Here is a 19,437-nt window from a genome sequence, read left to right as displayed (position 1 = left end):
CTATGTTATGGGGATCATAACATATGTCTCCACATAGATGGCAATATCCAAAATCCTTGTCCTTGTAGGGTCCCCATGAGGAAACAAGCTTATAAATCATACAGAATGATTTTTTTAAAAAAAAATATCTAAAAATACATAAAGTTTCCAGTGAGGGGTTGGTTTAGGATTGGGGTAGGGTGATAGGGTGATTTAAATGTTTGAAGAATCATGCATCACTGCTGTTTTCTGAATTAATCAGTAGACTTTAGACCTCTCAAAGGGCAAACACACGAGCCTATTAGTTGTGATCGTCTTGTTCCTAAATATAAGACCTCTTTTGGTCAGTCTGTTTTTTTCTGTGAAGGGGGCAAAACTCTGGAATGCCTTACCTACAAATTTAAAATTAGAAAATAATGGCAATGCTTTTAATAGAGGACTTAAACGATTGGTTAAGAACAAAACAACAGTGTTTACATAAATAGTGTACTGTCAGGTTATTGTTTGATCATGTTGCCTTTGCTTCATACCTTATGCATGTAAATGTTTTTTTTCCTTCTTTTCTTTCTTGCGTCTATTGTAAGTATTGTTATTTTATTGTTACTATTACTTTTTGTGTATTGTAATTATTATTATTATTATTATTATTATTATTATTATTATTGTTTGTTTGTTTGCTTGTTTTTTTTTTTTTCTTTAAACATCAAGCCTCCCTTGGACAGGTATTGAGAATTAGCATGTATGCTAAATCATTTAAGCAAATGAATGTGGTTTGTCCAATGTAACTTTGATGTCCATGTCAAATCAAATAAATAAATAAATAAAATAGAAAAAAAACAGTTTAAAATACAGTATAAAAACCATTATATCTATGGAATGTCCCCACAAAACATAAAAACCCAATGTGTGTGAGCGTGTTCGTTTAGTAACAAACCTCTAATTCATGGAGACTGAGCAGATTGTCATAAAAATTGTTGGGGACAGATATGTCCATTAGAACATTGGTTGTCAGTTGGGTCAAAAGTTGTTGCATTTATGCATTTGGTCCTGTGACAGCAACCTAAATACCTGCTGCATTGTTCATAATGTTAATCAAACAACAAAAGAAAAACAGAAAAAAGAAAATAAATAAACAAAGAATTTCACTGCGCTTGACTGAATAGCTTTTGTATATGTAATAAAAATTACTGTATATTTCATATGGTGAAGTCTATGCAATATGCAAACATCATGTATTTTACATCTGATCATTTTATACAGCTTCTGTAGTATTATATGTAATAAAGTTAAACTGACCTATCCAGCATTGCTTTGTATTCATGCGTACCCTGTTGTTTGTAATTTGCCTCTGTGGTCTTGATTTTTGATTTTTATTAAACTGAATGTTTAATGGAATTATAAAGTTTTTATTTATTTATTTATTTATTTTCTGGATCAATCATTTATACCAGTATTGTGGTAAAATATTACAATAAGGTGTCATTTGTTAACATTAGTTCATGTATTAACTAACGTGAATGAACAATAAACAATACATGTATTACACTATTAATCTAATGTTATTTAATAAAAAATAAAGTCGTTCATTGTTTGTTCATGTTAGTTCATAGTGCATTAAATAATGTTCACAAACACAATTTGGGATTTTAATAATCCATTAGTAAATACTGAAATTAACAGAGCTGAAGTTAACTACTGAAGCTAACTAATGTCAAATAATAAACTTTGGTAACACTTTATTTTACAGTGTCCCTGTTACACAATAATTACTGTTACTAATTGTAGTATTAATAATTATGCATAATTGCATACAACTAAACCTGAAACAAACATTAGTCCTAACCGTATAGTAAGTAAATGTTCCTCATTAATATTACACAGTACTTAAAAATATAATTACACTGTAAACGGACATCTTAAAGTGTAACTATAACTGTATTATAACTGTATGATAACTACTGGTTTGAATACATACACAGAAGACTAAAAACATAGATATATCTATGCTAAAAAATTTGTTTGACCAAGCCGGAAGTAAACAAAGCGGACCGCAGTTGTTGTATACAGTCGCCACGGCAACAGTTGTTGATACTGCAACAGTTACAGATGGGGAAACGATTCCAGCTCTCACCAGCCAAAAGTTGCTTAATTTAGCCTTCAGTAACAGTTGTGATATCACAATTAAAAGGAAAAATGGCATCAAGTTTGCAGACGCAGAACGAGACGCAAAGCGGAGTTTATACGTTTTCCAGCCGTCCGCGTGCGGTTCCCAACCGACCCAAATACAGACAAGCCGCTCCGCTGCTGTGAGTCATGCACTACATCCCATTTAAGCCTACACATTTTGACAACTTAATAGTCTCAACACGTTAAATTTCATTGATAGATTGATATATTTAAGATTTACTCATATTTTGAGGTTAAAACGTCCACGTTTATTTGTCCACTCAATAGTGATCATGTAAACATCAGGTAAACATACGCTAGGTATACATTTAGCTTTTTTTGACCGCTCTCTTTTTAAATACAAAACTATCTGAAACCAATTTACCACAGTTTTACTGTGGTAACAATAATTGTAATAATTACTAGAAAACTAGCTTTTTTGTTTTGGACTTATAATGTAATACCAAATTTATCAGGTGTTGGGGACTTGGCTATAATGTTAATATTATATCATTTTACTAATGAATAAATAAAAAATAGATTCATTTGTTTTTAAATGGATAATAAAACATACAACATTTAAAATATGCAATATGCTTTTATTTTCATCTATTTATTATACACCTTTTCTTCACTGTATGATGCAGAAACGAAGAACAGAGCAGTTATGGAAACATCATGTATGACAGACGTGTTGTCAGAGGAAATACATATGCTCAACATATCCTACCCATTGTGAGTATTAATACAAGGAAGAAAACGCTCTTATAAGTAGATAGGGTTGTATGTATTTGTGTAGTCTGGCAGCATAATATAAAAATACCAGAGAATAAAAAAACAGGCCAAAAGCTCATTAATATTACACGTTGGTCCAGGTACTGCGATGAGAGCACAGCTGATGCATGAATAGAATATAAATGAGAATAAATTTATTTCATAGACATCTCAGCCTGATCCAGTGGAGTTCCTGAGACAGCAGGAGGCCCGAAAAAGAGCTTTGTCCAGAAAACGGCTGAAGGAGCAGTTTGGTCCAAAAACACCAGAACCACTAGATGGCAGAAAAAACATAGATGTGCAGACAGGTAGTAAATGATTTTGCACAATAAAATAGAGTGCTGCAGGAATGACATATTTTTGAAGGCCAAAACTTGGAAATAGGCATTTTTGAATGGGTTTTTGGTTAAATGCCTAAAATACGTCTGTGGTTAACACAAATTCAAGATTTTTCCACGTTTTATTCAACATAAACTACATCAGTAATACCCCTCTTGTGATTTTTAAAAAAGCTTCTACTTGTTTTTAACTAGGCAATTGCTAACAAGTGGCTAAATAGGATTACAAATAGGTTTTCTGGGTCGTTAAAAGTCATCACACAGAACAGGAAGAATCATCTGCTTAGTAGTCCGCTTCAGGGAAAATGTTTGGTTGTTTTAATTGTGGTGATGTTTAAGTCATATGATTATGATGTAGTTTGTTTATAGCTTCCATTTAGCTTTCAAATTCTGGAAATTGTATTTAGGCTTTAAAAATCAGAAGATTATGATGAACAAAATATGTAAGAATCATATACTTTTATTGGTCACAAAGCTTACTTTCTTCAGTTATCCAAATGCCAACATAAAAATCCTAACGGGTTTTTGTCAAGTGAACCAGGGTGATGCTAACTTCCAGGTTGGCCTACAAAAAAAATTTCATCACTGCAGCACATGTCAGAGCGAAAGTTAAACTTCTGTGTGTATCAATAAAATGTGTCAAGAAGCTCCCCAAAAGAACCTTGGCATACTTTCATTGTGTAACATTTTTATAAGCAACCTTCTACCACAACACAAAACCTTTTCATGCACATACAGTCATGACCAAAAATATTGGCACACTTGCAATTCTGTCAGAAAACGCAACACTTCTTTTAGAAAATTGTTCCATTTGCAAATGTTTTGGTATTCACATGCTTATTGTTTTTGTTTGCACTGCAACAACACACAAAAAAACATAGAAGAAAAGACAAACTTGATACAATTTCACACAGAACTAAAAAACGGACTGGAAAAAATTACTGGCACATTGTCAAAATTGTAAGAAATAATTGCTTTTCTAGCATGTGATGCTCCTGTAATTTGTATGTAGACACACCTGTGGCAAGTAACAGGTGTGGATATTATAGTAATCAAACTTGCAACCAGTTAAAATGGAGAAAAGTTGACTCAACCTTTGTGTTGTGTGTCACACTGAGCATGAAGAAAAGAAAGAAGTGTAAAGAGTTGTATGTGGATTTGAGAGAAAAAATTGTGGAAAAACATGGACAATCTCAAGGCTACAAGTCCATCTCCAGAGATCTTAATGTTCCTGTGTCCACTGTGTGCAATATCATCAAGAGGTTTATACCCCATGGCACTGTAGTGGAAGAGCAAAATTAATGAAAATTTACAACGAAGGATTGTTCGATTGGTGGATAAAGAACCCTGATTAACCTCCAAAAGAAATCCAAGGGTACTGTTGTACCCTGTTAACACAGGGTAAAACAGTGTCAGCTCTCACTATCCATTGCCATTTGAATGAAAAGGGATGCTATGGTAGGAGACCCAGGAGGACACCACTGCTGACACAAAGGCATAAAAAAACAAGATCAGAGTTTGCCAAAACTTATGTGACAAAACCACTATTCTTTTCTGGGAGAATATACTGTGGACAGATGAGACAAAAGTAGAACTTTTTGGTAAAGGACATCATGGCTCTGTTTACAGAAAAAGAAATGAGGCCTTCAAAGAAAAGAACACAGTCCCTACAGTCAAACATGGTGGAGGTTCAAAGATGTTTTGGGGTTGCTTTGCTGCTTCTGGCACTGGATGCCTTGACTGTGTGAACGGTATCATGAAATCTGATGATTACCAAAGAATTTTGGGGCGCAACGTAGTGGCCAGTGTCAAAAAGCTGCGTCTCCACCAGAGGTCATGGGTCTTCCAGCAGGACAATGACCGGAAACACACTTAAAAAAGCACTCAGAAATGGTTACAAACAAAGTGCTGGAGAGTTCTGAAATGGCCAGCAATGAGTCCAGATATGAATCCCACAGAACACCTGTGGAGAGATCTCAAAACAGCAGTTAGGAGAAGGCATCCTTCAAATCTGAATGACCTGAAGCAGTTTGCAAAAGAAGAGTGGTCCAAAATTCCAGCAGAGAGGTGTAAGAAACTCATTCATGGTTACAGGGAGCAATTGATTTAAGTTATTTTTTCCAAAGGGGGTGCTACCAAATATTAAGTTAAGGGTGCCAATGATTTTGTCCAGTGCATTTTTTGGGTTCTGTGTGGAATTGTATCAGATTTGACTTTTCTTCTATATTTTTTGTGTTGTTCAAATGCAAACAAAAAAATAAAAATACACATGTGAGTACCAAAACATTTGCAACTGCAACAATTTTCTGAGAGAAGGGTTGTATTTTCTGACAGAATTGCAAGGGTGCCGATATTTTTGGCCATGACTGTAAGTGTAAATCTCAGAATGGACATGCATCTTCCCATGTGATAACACTGTGATAAACCCAGAAATCAAGTGCTAAAATCTCTCATTTTAGAGATGTATCTGGAAGAGCTGAGCGATCACATTGAGGACGTTAATGTGGAATGCCAAACAGACATGTTCCTGGACAAACCAGCCACTCCCCTCTTCATCCCAGCCAAAACTGGAAGAGATGCGGCCACACAGATAGAAGAGGGAGAAGTACATTATGGATGCTCTCAATTGTCTGTTTTTGCATGCATTATGTGTCTGTTCTCACACTTACATCTCTGCTCATCACCTTGCTTTTAGTAAAGTGAATCAGTGCATTATACTCTAGAATCAAATTAATAAAATCTGTAAATGAATCATGCAGATAATTAATTCTAGGAAAAACACTGCTTTTAACACCTCGAAATCTGCCCAGTGGAAAGACTTGCATTTGTCTTTTCTGCAGCTGTTTGACTTTGATGTGGAGGTCCAGCCCGTGCTGCAGGTGTTGGTGGGCAAGACAATCGAGCAGGCGTTGCTGGAAGTGCTGGAAGAGGAGGAGCTGGCCAACCTGAGGGCTCAGCAGCAGGCATTCAAGGAGATCCGTGACGCTGAGCTGGTGGAGGTGCAGAGGCTGGAGGAGAGGGAACGGCGCCTCCGTGTGGAGAAGGTGAGAATCACTAGAAATAGCAAGTCATAATAGTCAGTGGTGAAGACTATGGGAAAAGGCCACAAAACCATCTCTGAATATAAAAGTACCTTTTAGTTGCTGGAGGTTGAACGGATTATTAGTTTATGGATAGGTGTGTAGTGGTCTGATTTTTTATTTATTTTTTTTTAAGGGTTTTACGTTTATACAATGCTGGCATACAATTGTATAACTTATAACTGTATATCTGTATAACTTATAATAAAATATTACTTATAATGGTCATAGATCAGTGTCAAACAAAGCATCAATATCTGTTTATTTCTATAATGTTTTTATAATGTAATCTGTTTATTTTCATATAATGTACAATTTTAAATTACATTACAGAAAACACCTGAATGTTATGGATAACAAAAATAAGAAGAAACTAAAATATTCATTTGAAATATCATTATATTTGATGTGTCAAGCACAGTCAAGTTCACTTAACTGCTCTTGTTGAGACAAGTATATTTTTAAAAGTAAAAACATTCCATTTTGTCTCAATTCATATTCATAATTTTAAATGATAAGCCATATTTGAAATTGATTAATAATGGCTGAACATTTGGATTTCCTGCCCGCTATACTGTAATTACCTCTTGTTGTCAATATATATTCTAAATTTAAAAAGTCATTTAAAAAACTAAATTCTACTGAAAAATAAATTTTACTAAAATGCATTTCTTGATGTTTTAAAGGGAACCCCAGGTATTAAGACTTGTATGGTTTAATATAACATAAATGATATCTCTTACTGAAATATGTAGTAGAAAACCCATGAAAGATTTACGTTATATTAAAAAAATCAACATTGTTTTATAGCCTACATATTTGGAAGTTTCGGGGCGCCATTATTTCGGGCGCACAACAACTGAAAGAGCTTATAGGAGGTGATGAATATAAGCATAGGCTTAAACCAAATGCCGTACCATCGATTTTCCCCACAAGGAGTCTTCAAATGAAATCCACGCTGAGAAACTCCTTCAGTGGCTGCTGCGAAGTGTCGGCATGTTTACATCCTGCCAGGATGGCATCTAGAGTTTCTTGTCTCTGCAGTTTGTAAGCTCTTTCAGTAGCTGTGGTCTACTAAAAGCCATCAAAAGCATCAGAGCTAAAGAGGAGAAAACAAAGCAAAGGGTCTTTAGGAAGTTTTATTCATCCACAGGCATCTTCCCATTGTTTTCTCCTCTTCTTATCGCTAGGAAATCAGTGAAGACTTATATTGTTTTTCTTTACTGCATATTTCAATGAGAGACATCATTTATGTTATATTAAGCCTTATATTAAGTCCTAATACCTAGGGTTGCCTTCAGTGCTTGTATTTCAATATATTTTTAATATTGCTTCCTTGATGCAGGAGAACCGGATAAAGCAGCAGAAGGCAGTGCTGGAAAAAGAGAAGGAGACAGCAGATAAAATTGCTGCGAGAGCATTTGCTCAGCAGTATCTGTCTGACTTGTTGCCCTCAGTCTATTCCAATCTAAAGGATTGTGGCTACTTCTATGACCCTGTGCAGAGAGGCAAGTCCCAACATGAAAAAAGTGAAATAATCTGTATAAATTCATTTTAAAAGGTCTTGATGATATATGCATTCTCAGTCTGCTGTCTAATGAATGAAAGTTTATTATTTCTGCTCCAGATATAGAGACTGGATTCCTACCCTGGCTGATGGAAGAAGTCACCAATACTTTAGAACAGAGATATGTAGCGAGACAAGTGCTTGACAGTGAGTTAACGATTTTCAGAGCTGTTCTAATTGTTTTCTTATATTTTTAAAATATTTTCTGATGTATAATACATAACATGGAATTAACCTATCAAGCCTGTTGTTGTTTAGTTGAGATCCCTTATATTGATAACAGTATTTTGTGCATAATTTGGACTTGTACTTCCACAGTGCTCATTCAAGACGTTACCAACCAAAGATTTGAAGCCTTTAAGATGAAAGAATAAATGCCTTCATGTGATTTCCCTTTAGAGGTAAGCAAGATCAAACATCAATCACTTTAACACTTTGATTTATAAATTTAAATCTACTGTTCAATCTACGTAAATAATATCAGTTTACTTAACATCTGAGGTGAAGAGTTAACTGTATAATCTGTTTTCATTTCAGATCATATCAGGAAACAAGAAAAATCTGGGAAAATATTAAGGAGTTCGTGCATTCATTATAAAAATAAAATGTTCATATTATTACAAATATATTATTCACATATTATTTGAATAAAGTGTCGAAAAATATGCCAATTGTTATTTTTATGGCGCTGATGTGATGTACTGCACTTCAAGAACAACACTGTAAGAGGCGCTGCAGAGTCTGAAAATACTGACCTTCACTCAAACCCTTATTTAATCTCGAACACATTATTGCTTTATGCAGATGTACTGTATGGAAAATTTTCGCGTCTTTTGTTCATATTTAGAGTTTATGAGTAATAAAGTCCTCTTTGAATGTGTAATATGCTGAAGCACAGAAGAGCTGTCTTCAAAACGTTGACCATTATGCTGTGCTGTTTAACTATAAAGAGATGCTGTAATTTTTTTTACGACTTAATAACTCTATAAAACAACATTTTCAGTGGAATGACTATTTCCCGCCTACCTGTCTCGCCTGGCTCTTTGACCAAACACCGTGACGTGAACTGTTTGACGGTTCCGCTTCAGCTTTCATTCACCTCGCCTATATACGGCTCTATTTTAAACCTGCTTCTCCATTGGTCAACTCCCACCTTTGGCCACGCCCAGTAGGTGCATCGGAGTTTCACTTCCGCCGGTGCAGCTCTGGTAACACAAACAGAAACAGGAGTGTTGATGTAAATATATCGTTAAGGAAAGACCTCTGAGTCACATCACAGTGTACTTATTCAGACCTCAACCGACGTAGATGTTTGAATGACCTGATTACTATTGTAGATTGTTTAAACATATGAGGTTTCATCACAAAATAAACACGACACAAAAGATGGATGTATTCGGAGACCTTGTATGGGCAAAAGCTCTATTTGACTGAACAATAGTTTCAAAAGAACTCTTCTCTGTTCTCTGTTCTCTCTCTCTCTCTCTCTTAGATTAGGCGATAACCTTTAATAATTCAACAGTTTGCAAAAGTCATCTGAATAAAAGTGCTGACAGAGGTTTTCCTCATGTTACGCTTGAAATTAGGAGCACATGTAAGGTAATGGCTGTAAAAGAATGCCCCATCCGTTTCATATTGAGATTCCCTGTAGTCTGTAGTTATGTAATGACTGTAATAATGGGTCTTTTTAGTGAATCACTGATCAAATTACCTGTTTATCATTCTTGAGGTTGAAGCCAGCGGGGAACACACACATTTACGTATTATTTAAATTAAACTGTAGACAAAGTTTTCCCTTTTTTGTCAGATTTGTAAACTTTAATTTAGTCTCCTAAATATACAAATAAGGCAAGTAAAGCCACACTCACACCTCTTTCCGTCAGAGAAGTAAGATCATTATATATTATTTTAATAAATAATAATAATAAACTCATTGATTAAATAATATAAGAAAGGCCCTAAAAGGTGTAGATGTTAAAGTGGTAAGAAGAGGATATTCTCATATTCTCAACAGAGAGCACACGAAGAGAAGTACAGCCAAATGATTTTTTTCCCCAGCTGTCCTAAATAGCACATGAAATTAGAGTTCACAGAGAAATTAGAGCATAGCCCATATTTTTAAATTTGTGCTCAACATGCGCAGGTTGGGTGGAGAGTGAATGTAGAGAGATGAAGGGAAACTCTGAGCACTTCCAAGTAACTGACATGCATTCGCAGTAGTGTGACATAAATGTGTGTGTGTGTGTGTGTCCGCGTGTAATGAACACAGATACAGTGATGGCTATAAAAGAATGCCTCATCAGGCATACACACACACACACTTTTTTGAGTTATAGGACAGAATCATCTTATTTAATGTAATAACATCACTTTGTTTCTTTTTCTCAAATTCCTAAAACTTATTTATTTGATCTTAATTTTAATTGAGATTCTTGAACTTGCTCTCAAACAGCACTATATATGATAACGTTCCTGGCAAGAGTGTAATCATGTGTATGTGTTGTTGGATGTGTTGGTTGACTGGTCAAATGGCTTAATGCCAAATGTGCTTCAAAACTATTTCTTTAAAACACAGACATAACAAAATGTTGCAAATCAATGCTTTGTTTTTCAACTAGTGACCATATCTTCACAGTAGATTTCATTTCTTGAAAAATGACTATGGTTGGCTAAAAATCCATTTTAGAGGATGTGATGTCAATAATATCTCCCACCTATCTATTGCTCAGTTCCTCTGTTACACTTTCACCTTGCTGACAGATAAACAGAAGGCCATTCTACAAAACTGGTTCAAAGTCAGAGTTGGAAACGTCCTGAAAAAAACTACAAAATTGTGTATGCAAATTGTATAATATCAAAGTTACACATTTTAAGTAATTGCACAGTTAATTCTCATATTGTATTTCCAAAAAGTTTTGGAATATTTGTCCTCTCCCCAAATTTGTCACTATGGAAACACAATAATATATAATTTAATAAGAAGGGTCATTTCGACCTATTAAGATTTTGTTCTTCCTTCCTAAATATATATATTTTTCTATTTATTAAAAAGTTTTCAGAGGTTGTCAATAACAATTACCATTTTAACAATATTTTAAGTGTGATTTATGATAATTGTTGTATTTTGATTTTTTTTTTTTTTTTTTTTTTTTTTTTTTTTTTTGGTAAAAGGCAAGTTGATAATACTGATTTCAGAGATATAGATTCATTCATTTGAATATACAGTGCACAGCACAGAGTACACCCCCTGTGAATAAATATAAAAGATGTATTTTCTTAATGATCACTAATATAATTCATGGAAAGATGTATTAAATATATACTTATTAAAAACAAAAAATATATGCCAATATTTTCTGTAAAATAAGTGAATTAGCCAATTTTGTTTAAATGAAGGATTACACATATAAAAAGTGAAGGATTACACATATAAAAAGTGTTTTGGAAAAACTCCCAAAAAAGTGTTTGTGTAGTGACATTTTTTTAATTTACACACATTTTTTAAAGTTTTTCATACTTACGAACACATTTACTTTAAAATGATGGGGCCAGTACTCACCATGGGAGAAAGTGACACATAAATATTTCCTGATCATAAATGTAGGTGTGTAGTTAAAATCAGTCTCAGCCAAAGGACTAAAATATACACTGTTTTGGTAGTGACTCAAAAATGCAGGACCTTTTATATATATATATATATATATATATATATATATATATATATTTATATATAAATATATATATATATATATTTTTATAATATATATTTTTAAATTCACTGAATATATATATATATATATATATATATATTAGAGGCCAATAATGGAATACAATGCAAAAATTGTTTCAATATCATTTTCATTCATAAGTTGAAATTTAGGGGTTAGGGTTCGAGACAGCCACCTCCCAGTTTAAAAAAGTACCCTAAATTATTTCATAGCTATATATCAAGCTTACAGATATTTTAAATATTACTGTGGGTTTCAATATATAATAGGATTTGAGTAAACATCCAAGATTTTAATACTTAAATGCTTTTTAAATGTTTTTTTTTTTTTTTTTTTTTTTTTTCTTTATTTAAACACCTGTACCTTTTTTCAAACACTGGGGAATCATATTCACGGATACAAATGAGACCTGAGTCCATAACCAACTACTACAACTACAACAAAAGCACACTATCATACTTAAACACTATCACACTGTTTTATTACAATAGCTTATTTCTGAATGTTGCACGTCCGTTTGCTAATAACCGGCTCATATTTTACTTAAATACTGTATATTATTCTGTCTTTGCATTCATTTTTCAAGTAAACTTATGCCATTCAGCTTGCATGAAGTGAACGGCTTTGAAGCCACTTGAGCAGGGCGCGTTATTGATCGTATCCGCCGTTGTGGGCGTCGCGCCGCAGGGTGTCTGAAACAGGAACTGGAGCCGCTGTCATTCAGCTGAGCGCACAAAGGTGAGCGCACTGTCAGCCATATTCCCACCACCGGACTCTGTGCTCATTTCCTCGGAGGGAGGGGAATTTTTCGGCAGAAGCTGGACTGAATTGACTCCCCGGCTCTGGTAAGATTTGCTCCGATCGATTATCGCCTGGGTCAAAGACCACAAACCAGTTAGTGCGTCTCTCATTCACGCGTTTGTCTTTGTACTGACGCCGCCCAGTTCAAAGCGAAATCTCTACCAACAGGTGTTGCTCTGATTATCGCAGTGGGATAGTCTGTATCTTACTATACAGATGGGCGTAATACAAACATAAAAAGGACAAAAAAACGTCAAGCTTCCCATTTTTATAGATATGACTAACGTTCCCAAGTGGACAATGAAAGCTCTATGCAAATGTATGTTTAGTAAGTGACTACGCATGGGAACTGAGAACGGTTTTCAGTTTCATAAGAATATCAAAATCGGCTCATTTTAGTACGTTCGGTCCTGTCAGACATGCCATTCTTCTGCGGTGCGAATGAATCAACCTAGTTAAATAGTCTGACAGTGTTTCACAGCGTAAGTCTTCAGCGAAACGCGGCATTCGAATCCCGAATGAATGACTCTTATGAGCCATTGCGTTTAATGATTCCAAAAACACATCTACAGCCTGACAAACGTAATCCAGCTTCCAAGTGAGTGATTCATATGATCCGGTTCTTTTTTGAATGAATCACACAAATAGTCGGCTCTTTTTTTTTAGTGAATACAGTGAAATGATTCCTGAATAAATGACTCTCACGAACCGGATCTTTGTAGTCTATTTATACACATCGCATGAATACTGAAGTAATCTGACTCATTTTGTCATGTCCGACTCATTATATACCAAAACTGTTAAGTTGTGATATATTTTAGCCTTTTGGCTCATAAGATTAAAATGATTATTTACAGACTGGTTGTTAATATAATAACGTGATTAATGTCGCATTATTGTTATTTGTGGTATTTTATAAACACCGAATGCAGTAGCCTACGTATTTGACCGCATTTTCTGTATTTTAATTAATATTTCTGCAATTAAAAGTTATTGTATAAAAAAGGTAGGTCTAATGCAATTTATTTCTGATTTGTTGTATGTGGTCTATAAAGTAAGTAGCTGTATAAATTTAAATAAAACCATAATTTAGCCTAGAGAGCGAAATCTTTGTCGCTGCCCTCAGCTGTCTTTATTTTTTATTAGTTAGTGGGAGTGTAAAAGTTGTCCCATCCCTAAAGATGACAGTCTGACTCTATATTTGCTCTCATAAACCTTAATACAAACATATCTAAACTAAATATCCAAAACTGCTCGTTCGTCGGTGTCTTCTCATAAAGGCTACATACCCACACTTAGTTTTATTTATAGATAGTTTTATGTGAATATCTCGCACGATTGAGTTACCGCTACATTTAATAACCGAATATTTGAGTTCATTCCCTATCAAGGATCGGTCTTTGGGAAACAGAGACTGGAGCAAATATTTGTAGAATGGGGTGGGGACTTTAAATTGAAAGGCGGTGTTACCTCTTTTGGGTGAGGCTGTCACAATCCGGAGTTCCAGTTTTTAATCGTGATTCACATGGACTGCGTCAGATTTTATTCTTACCGATCTTTAAAATGACAGACAGACTGTTTGTGAGTCATTTTCACTAGCGCTGCTCAAACGCGTTTCTCCTCTTTCTGCTTCAGAGGGAGGCTCCGTGGAAATACACAATATTCTTTGACAGAAGAGATCTACAACAGGATTCAAAATGCCTAAACCTGTAAGTTTTATTTTATCATTGTTAAAATGTTTACCAGTTATTTGTATGCAAGTGTACAGTGTTTTGAAATACTCTGGAGGGTTTCTGATCTGATAAAACGTTTTTTGTTTCTTGACTTTATATTGTAACTTAGAATGAACATCTGGGTCTTAGCTGTTATGTCTTTAAACCCTAGTTTAAAAATGTTGTAACGTTGTCTATGAATATGTTCACTTCTGTTAGACAAATTATATCAGTTCTCGTTTGGTTACTTCTTAGAGGCACATTTATTTGTTTTAAGGTAGAGTTTATAAGGTTTAGGTATTGTTTACACCTGTTTACCCTTCAAAAAAAAAAAAAACTATAGTAGTAGTGAGAATGTTTGTATTTTATGTCATTAAAATGTGCTTGTTTGAAACAAACACAGTATGGAATGTTATCCTTGTTTGCTTATAAACGCTCTTAAAACGGCAAGTGCAGCCTGATGCATGTGTTGTCAGCTTGTTTAAGATGGTAACAGGGTTGTCAGGAAGAATACAGAGGAAATGACATCATGATGCTTTCCTCAAAGCTTCTCATTCATCCTTGGTCCTCAGCACTGCCTGCTGAAATGCTGAATGCAGAGGCTTGTTCTTGGTGCCATGGTCAGTTTGGATGAAACTGGATTCATTTTTATCTTTCAAAACTTTTCAGTCGTTTAGATGCTTTTAAATTGAGATGGGTTAGTATAAATAAAGTAAAATTATGTGATAAAATGATATCATTTGTAAGGTGTTTTATTTTAAGGTGTTTCTACACTGAACCCCTCTATGAAAAAAATATTTTGAGGGTTTCTGTTTACTGTCTTAATATTTATAGTATGTTTCAGGTGTGTCCATAATCATCACTTTCAGCAGCTGAGGGTGTTTCCTCTCAAATCTTTGTTATCGTTTGTTCTGCTGAATAATTGATAACTAGACAATGCCTGTTACGCCCTTTGGTGATGTAGCACAAAAGCTCATTGTGCTGTAATCAATCCTCATGTGCTCTCGGGCTTTAGCTCAAACCAGCTCAGTGAAAGACTACCAGTACCATCCAAATTGAAGCTTTAGGCAAAAGGCAGTTTCTAGCAAAAATAAGTTAATGTAACTGAAGACAATCCTTAACAGAACCGTTTTTAACTTTTAATCCCCTACTTTTATAGGACATGTCATCAACATTTCAACATGTGCTCCCTGTGCCACTACCTACATGTTTTGCAAAAATCCCAAAAATGTAACAATTCACTACAGTTCCCAGCTGAAATGAACACTAGTAGAATAAAACACATCTTTTAATCCTCTTCACACAAATTATGATTACACTGGCAGATTATTGATTATTGAAGACTAATTTTCTCACAGTTCCTTGCTTACTTTATTATGACCTCAGAACACATTTGCACAGTGCATGTTTGCATTATATAACCAGCTCCATATGTATTGCTTTGTTGTGTAGTAAAATTGTTTGTTACCTCACCTGGTATTGCATTGTGCTTGCAACGTGTTTGGGATAAAAAAAAAAAGCTCACAGACTTGTGGCAAGCTAAAATGGCATGGTTGCTTCAGCAAATGTATTTTTCTGTCACATTTGCTTTTGTTAACTCTATCGTTAGGTTTAGCATTTTAGGATTCAGCGTTATTTGCGCAATATAGCATTTAATTTCATTTCTGAACTGCCACAATGCATGCAACAACCAAAGTAAAACATTGCCAGATTCAAGTTTATTTCACTTGGAAACTGTTGTGAAATGTGCAAGAAGCAGCAATATTTTATGGAAATGTCTCCAGAGGTGTGTTTTTTTTTGTTTTGTTTTTTTTTCCATTAAGCTTGGGTTGCAAGATTTGCAGATGATAAATACAGGTTTTGAGTAATTAGATGGTTTCTTTGCTTTTACCTATTATATACTTCAAGAGATTTTTTTTTTTAAAATAAATTCAATGGTTAGTAGATTTAGTAAAGAATCATTCTTTGAAGAACTGTGAAAATCTCCAGTTCACTAGCTGACTTGGTATGTTGTTTGTAGATCAACAGTAAATGCATGTGTCTGTGATGTCGTATATTTTATAAGCAAACAGCTTTTAGTAGTCAGTCGGAATTTTAATTACCTTGTAACGTAAATTATTTGCTCTGATGACGTCTGTTGCTTGTTGACGCTAATTGGAATCTGAGCCTGGTGACTGTGCTTGATTTTGCCAGTATATATTGCAGCCAAAAAAGTTTGTCGGTCAGCTAAAACCTTTTTGAGAGCAATGCAGAGAAATGGTGAGACTCTATTAAAATGCAGCCTGATGCAGGAGGTAGACCACTGAGAGGATGTTTCTGAAAGAGACCTTTGTTTTGCTGGGTAAATGGATACCCCTCCATCTCCCCCTCTTTGGCGAGTTGGATGCCAGTCTTTATGCTGAACTCTTCACCACTAGGTTTCAAATGCACACAGCAGGCATATGATTCCTTATCTATATCAAGTTATTTATTTGTGTTAATTATTTGTATTTGTATAATTACTAACACCAACCAACCTGAATTTCTGTGTGATTGTGTGTTTACTGTCACAGTGCTGTTTTCAGGAAAGGTCCCAGAAGTCCTCTTTAAGCTTGGTACAGGAAGTTCTTTCCATATAATATGCTCATAAGGTGTTGATTATTCACTAGAACTGCTCGTAGTCATTCTCTATGAAGTTTTATGTTGAGTAGTCATGGGTGAGCAAAGTTTAGATTTGATAAATATATCTTAATATGTAGTGTACATTTATTCATTTAGTACATGATTCAATTCTAAGGAACTTGAGAATGATGCCAAAAAAAACAAAAAAAACAAAAAACAGTTGCTTAAAGTTATAACAGATGTAGTGATTTCGTAACAGATGTCAAGAAGTACCAGAGTAATACCATGATAGAGCAGTGGATTTAGCTGTTCTGGTGACAGTTGGGTGTATTGAGTGTCTGTGGAAGTTTTGGAAAAGACTACAGGCATACTACTATTAATCATGTACAGTTTTGGCTGTTAAATGGCTTTAGTTGCACTGTAAGGTAAAAAACTGGCAGCTATGGTTGCCAGAATTTTACTGTAAAAAAATACAGTATCAACATTTTAGGTTGTCACATGATGAACCAAAGCTCATTACAAGCAGCTTTTAAATAGTAACATTAGATGTAACGTACAATCCTAATGTACACAACTGGAGAGAAAAAAACTAAGAAACCGTTATTTCAATGAAAAAAAAAAAAAAAAAAAACATGAAATGTGAAATGTATTGCAGGGAATTCTGGTAACATAAATTTACAGTTTTTGATTGTAAATGATACTTTCTTTTTCACTTCCAAAAACTCTAAACTACCATAAAATGATATGAAATGTTCAATACAGTTTTTCACCGTAAATAGTAGGGGAACTCACCGTTAACCAATTAATAGGTTTTTACTGTAGCATTTTTACAGTCATTTACCGTTAAAATCAGTGTCTTTTTTTTTTTAGTGTTTTTTTTTTTTTTTTTTTTTTTATATACACAAAAAAATTGTAATTTCAACCAAACAGTTATCATTGCAAGGAGAATCAAAATATTGAAAATTCAACCAGTATTATTTTAGTATCACTGATATACTGTTATAGTTTTGGTTAATATTTTGAATAAAATTTTATATTTTACTTTTTTATTTAAAGTTTTAGTAATTATTGTGTGCTTTCAAAATTTTTATTTAATTTATTTTATATTATTTTTGTTTTAGTTTTTTTTAGTACTATTAAAAGAAAAAAAAAACATTGACTTGGCAACTAGGTGAAGTGAAATAATTTGACCTTTTAGGTTATTTTTTATATTATATTATGCTGTACATAATAATGTATATGTAACAGCAATTACTGTATTTTGAATGACTTTAAAAAAAAAAAAAAATTCACCAAGTTCACCATATGACTTCTTTTCTTCTTTTATATTCCATAGAAAAAAGTAAATACTGGTGGGGGTTTTTCATGGATTTTTTTTAATCAATGTGGACTAGTGTTTTAAAGCATTAAATAGTCATAAAACCAGTCTAAAAATTCAAAAAAGTAACATTCTTTAAAATTCCCCCTTTTGTGTTCTATGAAAGAAAGAAAGTCACACAATGTTTGAAACAATGTAAATGATGACATAATTGTCGTTTTGATATGAACTATTCCTTCATCTTTGTATTAGTGGATCTGAATGGTGGAATCTGTATTGTCTACTCTACTTTGGTCTGAACGCTTGTGTGAGTTTCTATATACAAAGTTATGACATTTAATAGTGGAGCATTTGTTTTAAAGCAGTTACATAATTAGAAATGGTCATTTCTTGCTCACACCCAGTATAGTGTGTCTGTGATTCTCCACCAGTAGTCTCTTTACTTATTTTCGCCCTGATTGCTAACAGTTCTCATGGTAATCACATGAATATGGATCACTGAATCAGATGTGCGCTTTATGATTGTGCTTTACAATCTCAGCAATGTTAATTCTTGTCTTTTTTTTTTTTTTTAAATTGTCTCTCACAAATGATTCTTTGTTCCTTGATCCTGAGTCTGTTGTCTGTTTATAGCAAGAAAACGCCTCCGTTTCATGTTTCTTGGGAAATTGCTTCAAATGACTCTTTGTTGTCCCATAAAATGGTGCAAATTTGATTGTAGAGCAGTTTCAGCCTTTTTCTTGTTGACTTAGTCCTGTCAAACATTAACAGTAGAATAGACTGGCATTTCCCCTTTACAAATAGTAGCTGAGGCGCATTGTTCTGTGAAGCCACTCCTGCCGTTTTCCCAGTTTCTTTTAAGCCATGTCTGCTTCAAGAACTATAGTCTGGGTCATCAGCTTGTTACACAATCAGACACAAGTTATCAACATAGTGACTGTTTTCAATGGACGTATTTTTTTTTCCTTTGGTCAGCGTGCTTGACTCATCACTGCAGAATTTTTATTACTTTTGCCTCTGAAATTGCTTCTATAAAATGGAAACTGTAAAATCTAAAGTTATAACCATCTTGTAATAGATGACCATTTTCAGCACAAATGTCATTGTATTTGACAGCACAAATGTCAACAGTGGTTGCTAATGTGTTTTTCTCTCTCTCTCTCTCTCTCTCTTCAGGTAAATGTCCGTGTCACGACGGTGGACGCGGAGCTGGAGTTTGCCGTTCAGCCCAGCACAACTGGCAAGCAGCTGTTTGACCAGGTCTGCAACTAAACAACTAGACAGGAATTAGATGAATTAACAAGAACTGGTTAGGGTCATGTGCATGAACACTAAAAGAAGCTGTCCGGTGGTTCCAAACAGTTTTCACAGTG

General features: G+C 34.3%; 2 protein-coding genes and 1 long non-coding RNA gene across 5 annotated transcripts in view; 2 read left to right on the top strand and 1 right to left on the bottom strand.

Moving 5' to 3' along the window:
* Positions 1-2,060: 2,060 nt before the first annotated feature.
* On the top strand, positions 2,061-8,646 carry rsph3 (radial spoke head 3). The gene is made up of 9 exons (XM_051138313.1): positions 2,061-2,285; positions 2,793-2,880; positions 3,086-3,227; positions 5,717-5,862; positions 6,098-6,301; positions 7,683-7,845; positions 7,965-8,051; positions 8,223-8,305; positions 8,442-8,646. The coding sequence occupies exons 1-8, from the start codon at positions 2,173-2,175 to the stop codon at positions 8,276-8,278; spliced, it is 999 nt and encodes a 332-aa protein (XP_050994270.1). The 5' UTR covers positions 2,061-2,172; the 3' UTR covers positions 8,279-8,305; positions 8,442-8,646.
* Positions 3,197-9,072, bottom strand: LOC127182748 (uncharacterized). Of its 2 annotated transcripts, XR_007829953.1 has the most exons (4): positions 8,931-8,979; positions 7,255-7,436; positions 6,052-6,311; positions 3,197-3,822 (listed from the first exon to the last, which is right to left on the bottom strand). It is a non-coding gene; the product is annotated as an uncharacterized LOC127182748 (long non-coding RNA). The 2 variants fall into 2 exon arrangements; XR_007829952.1 differs by lacking the exon at positions 7,255-7,436 and having other exon boundaries at positions 8,931-9,072.
* A 3,255-nt stretch (positions 9,073-12,327) lies between these two features.
* ezrb (ezrin b) overlaps positions 12,328-19,437 on the top strand; it is a 29,575-nt gene continuing 22,465 nt past the window's right edge. Inside the window, exons 1-3 of one of the 2 annotated variants that reach the window (XM_051138311.1) lie at positions 12,328-12,477; positions 14,069-14,142; positions 19,241-19,324. In XM_051138311.1, the coding sequence (XP_050994268.1) occupies positions 14,131-14,142; positions 19,241-19,324 (96 nt within the window). In that variant the 5' untranslated portion in view covers positions 12,328-12,477; positions 14,069-14,130. Of the gene's footprint in view, positions 12,478-13,922; positions 14,143-19,240; positions 19,325-19,437 lie in introns of those variants that run through there. The other variant, XM_051138312.1, reaches the window with a different exon arrangement.

The sequence above is a fragment of the Labeo rohita genome, chromosome 20 (assembly GCF_022985175.1).
Source record: "Labeo rohita strain BAU-BD-2019 chromosome 20, IGBB_LRoh.1.0, whole genome shotgun sequence".
NCBI classification, from domain to species: Eukaryota; Metazoa; Chordata; class Actinopteri; order Cypriniformes; family Cyprinidae; genus Labeo; species Labeo rohita.
Note: the sequence above shows the minus strand (reverse complement) of the source record. Positions and strands in the feature narration are given on the sequence as shown.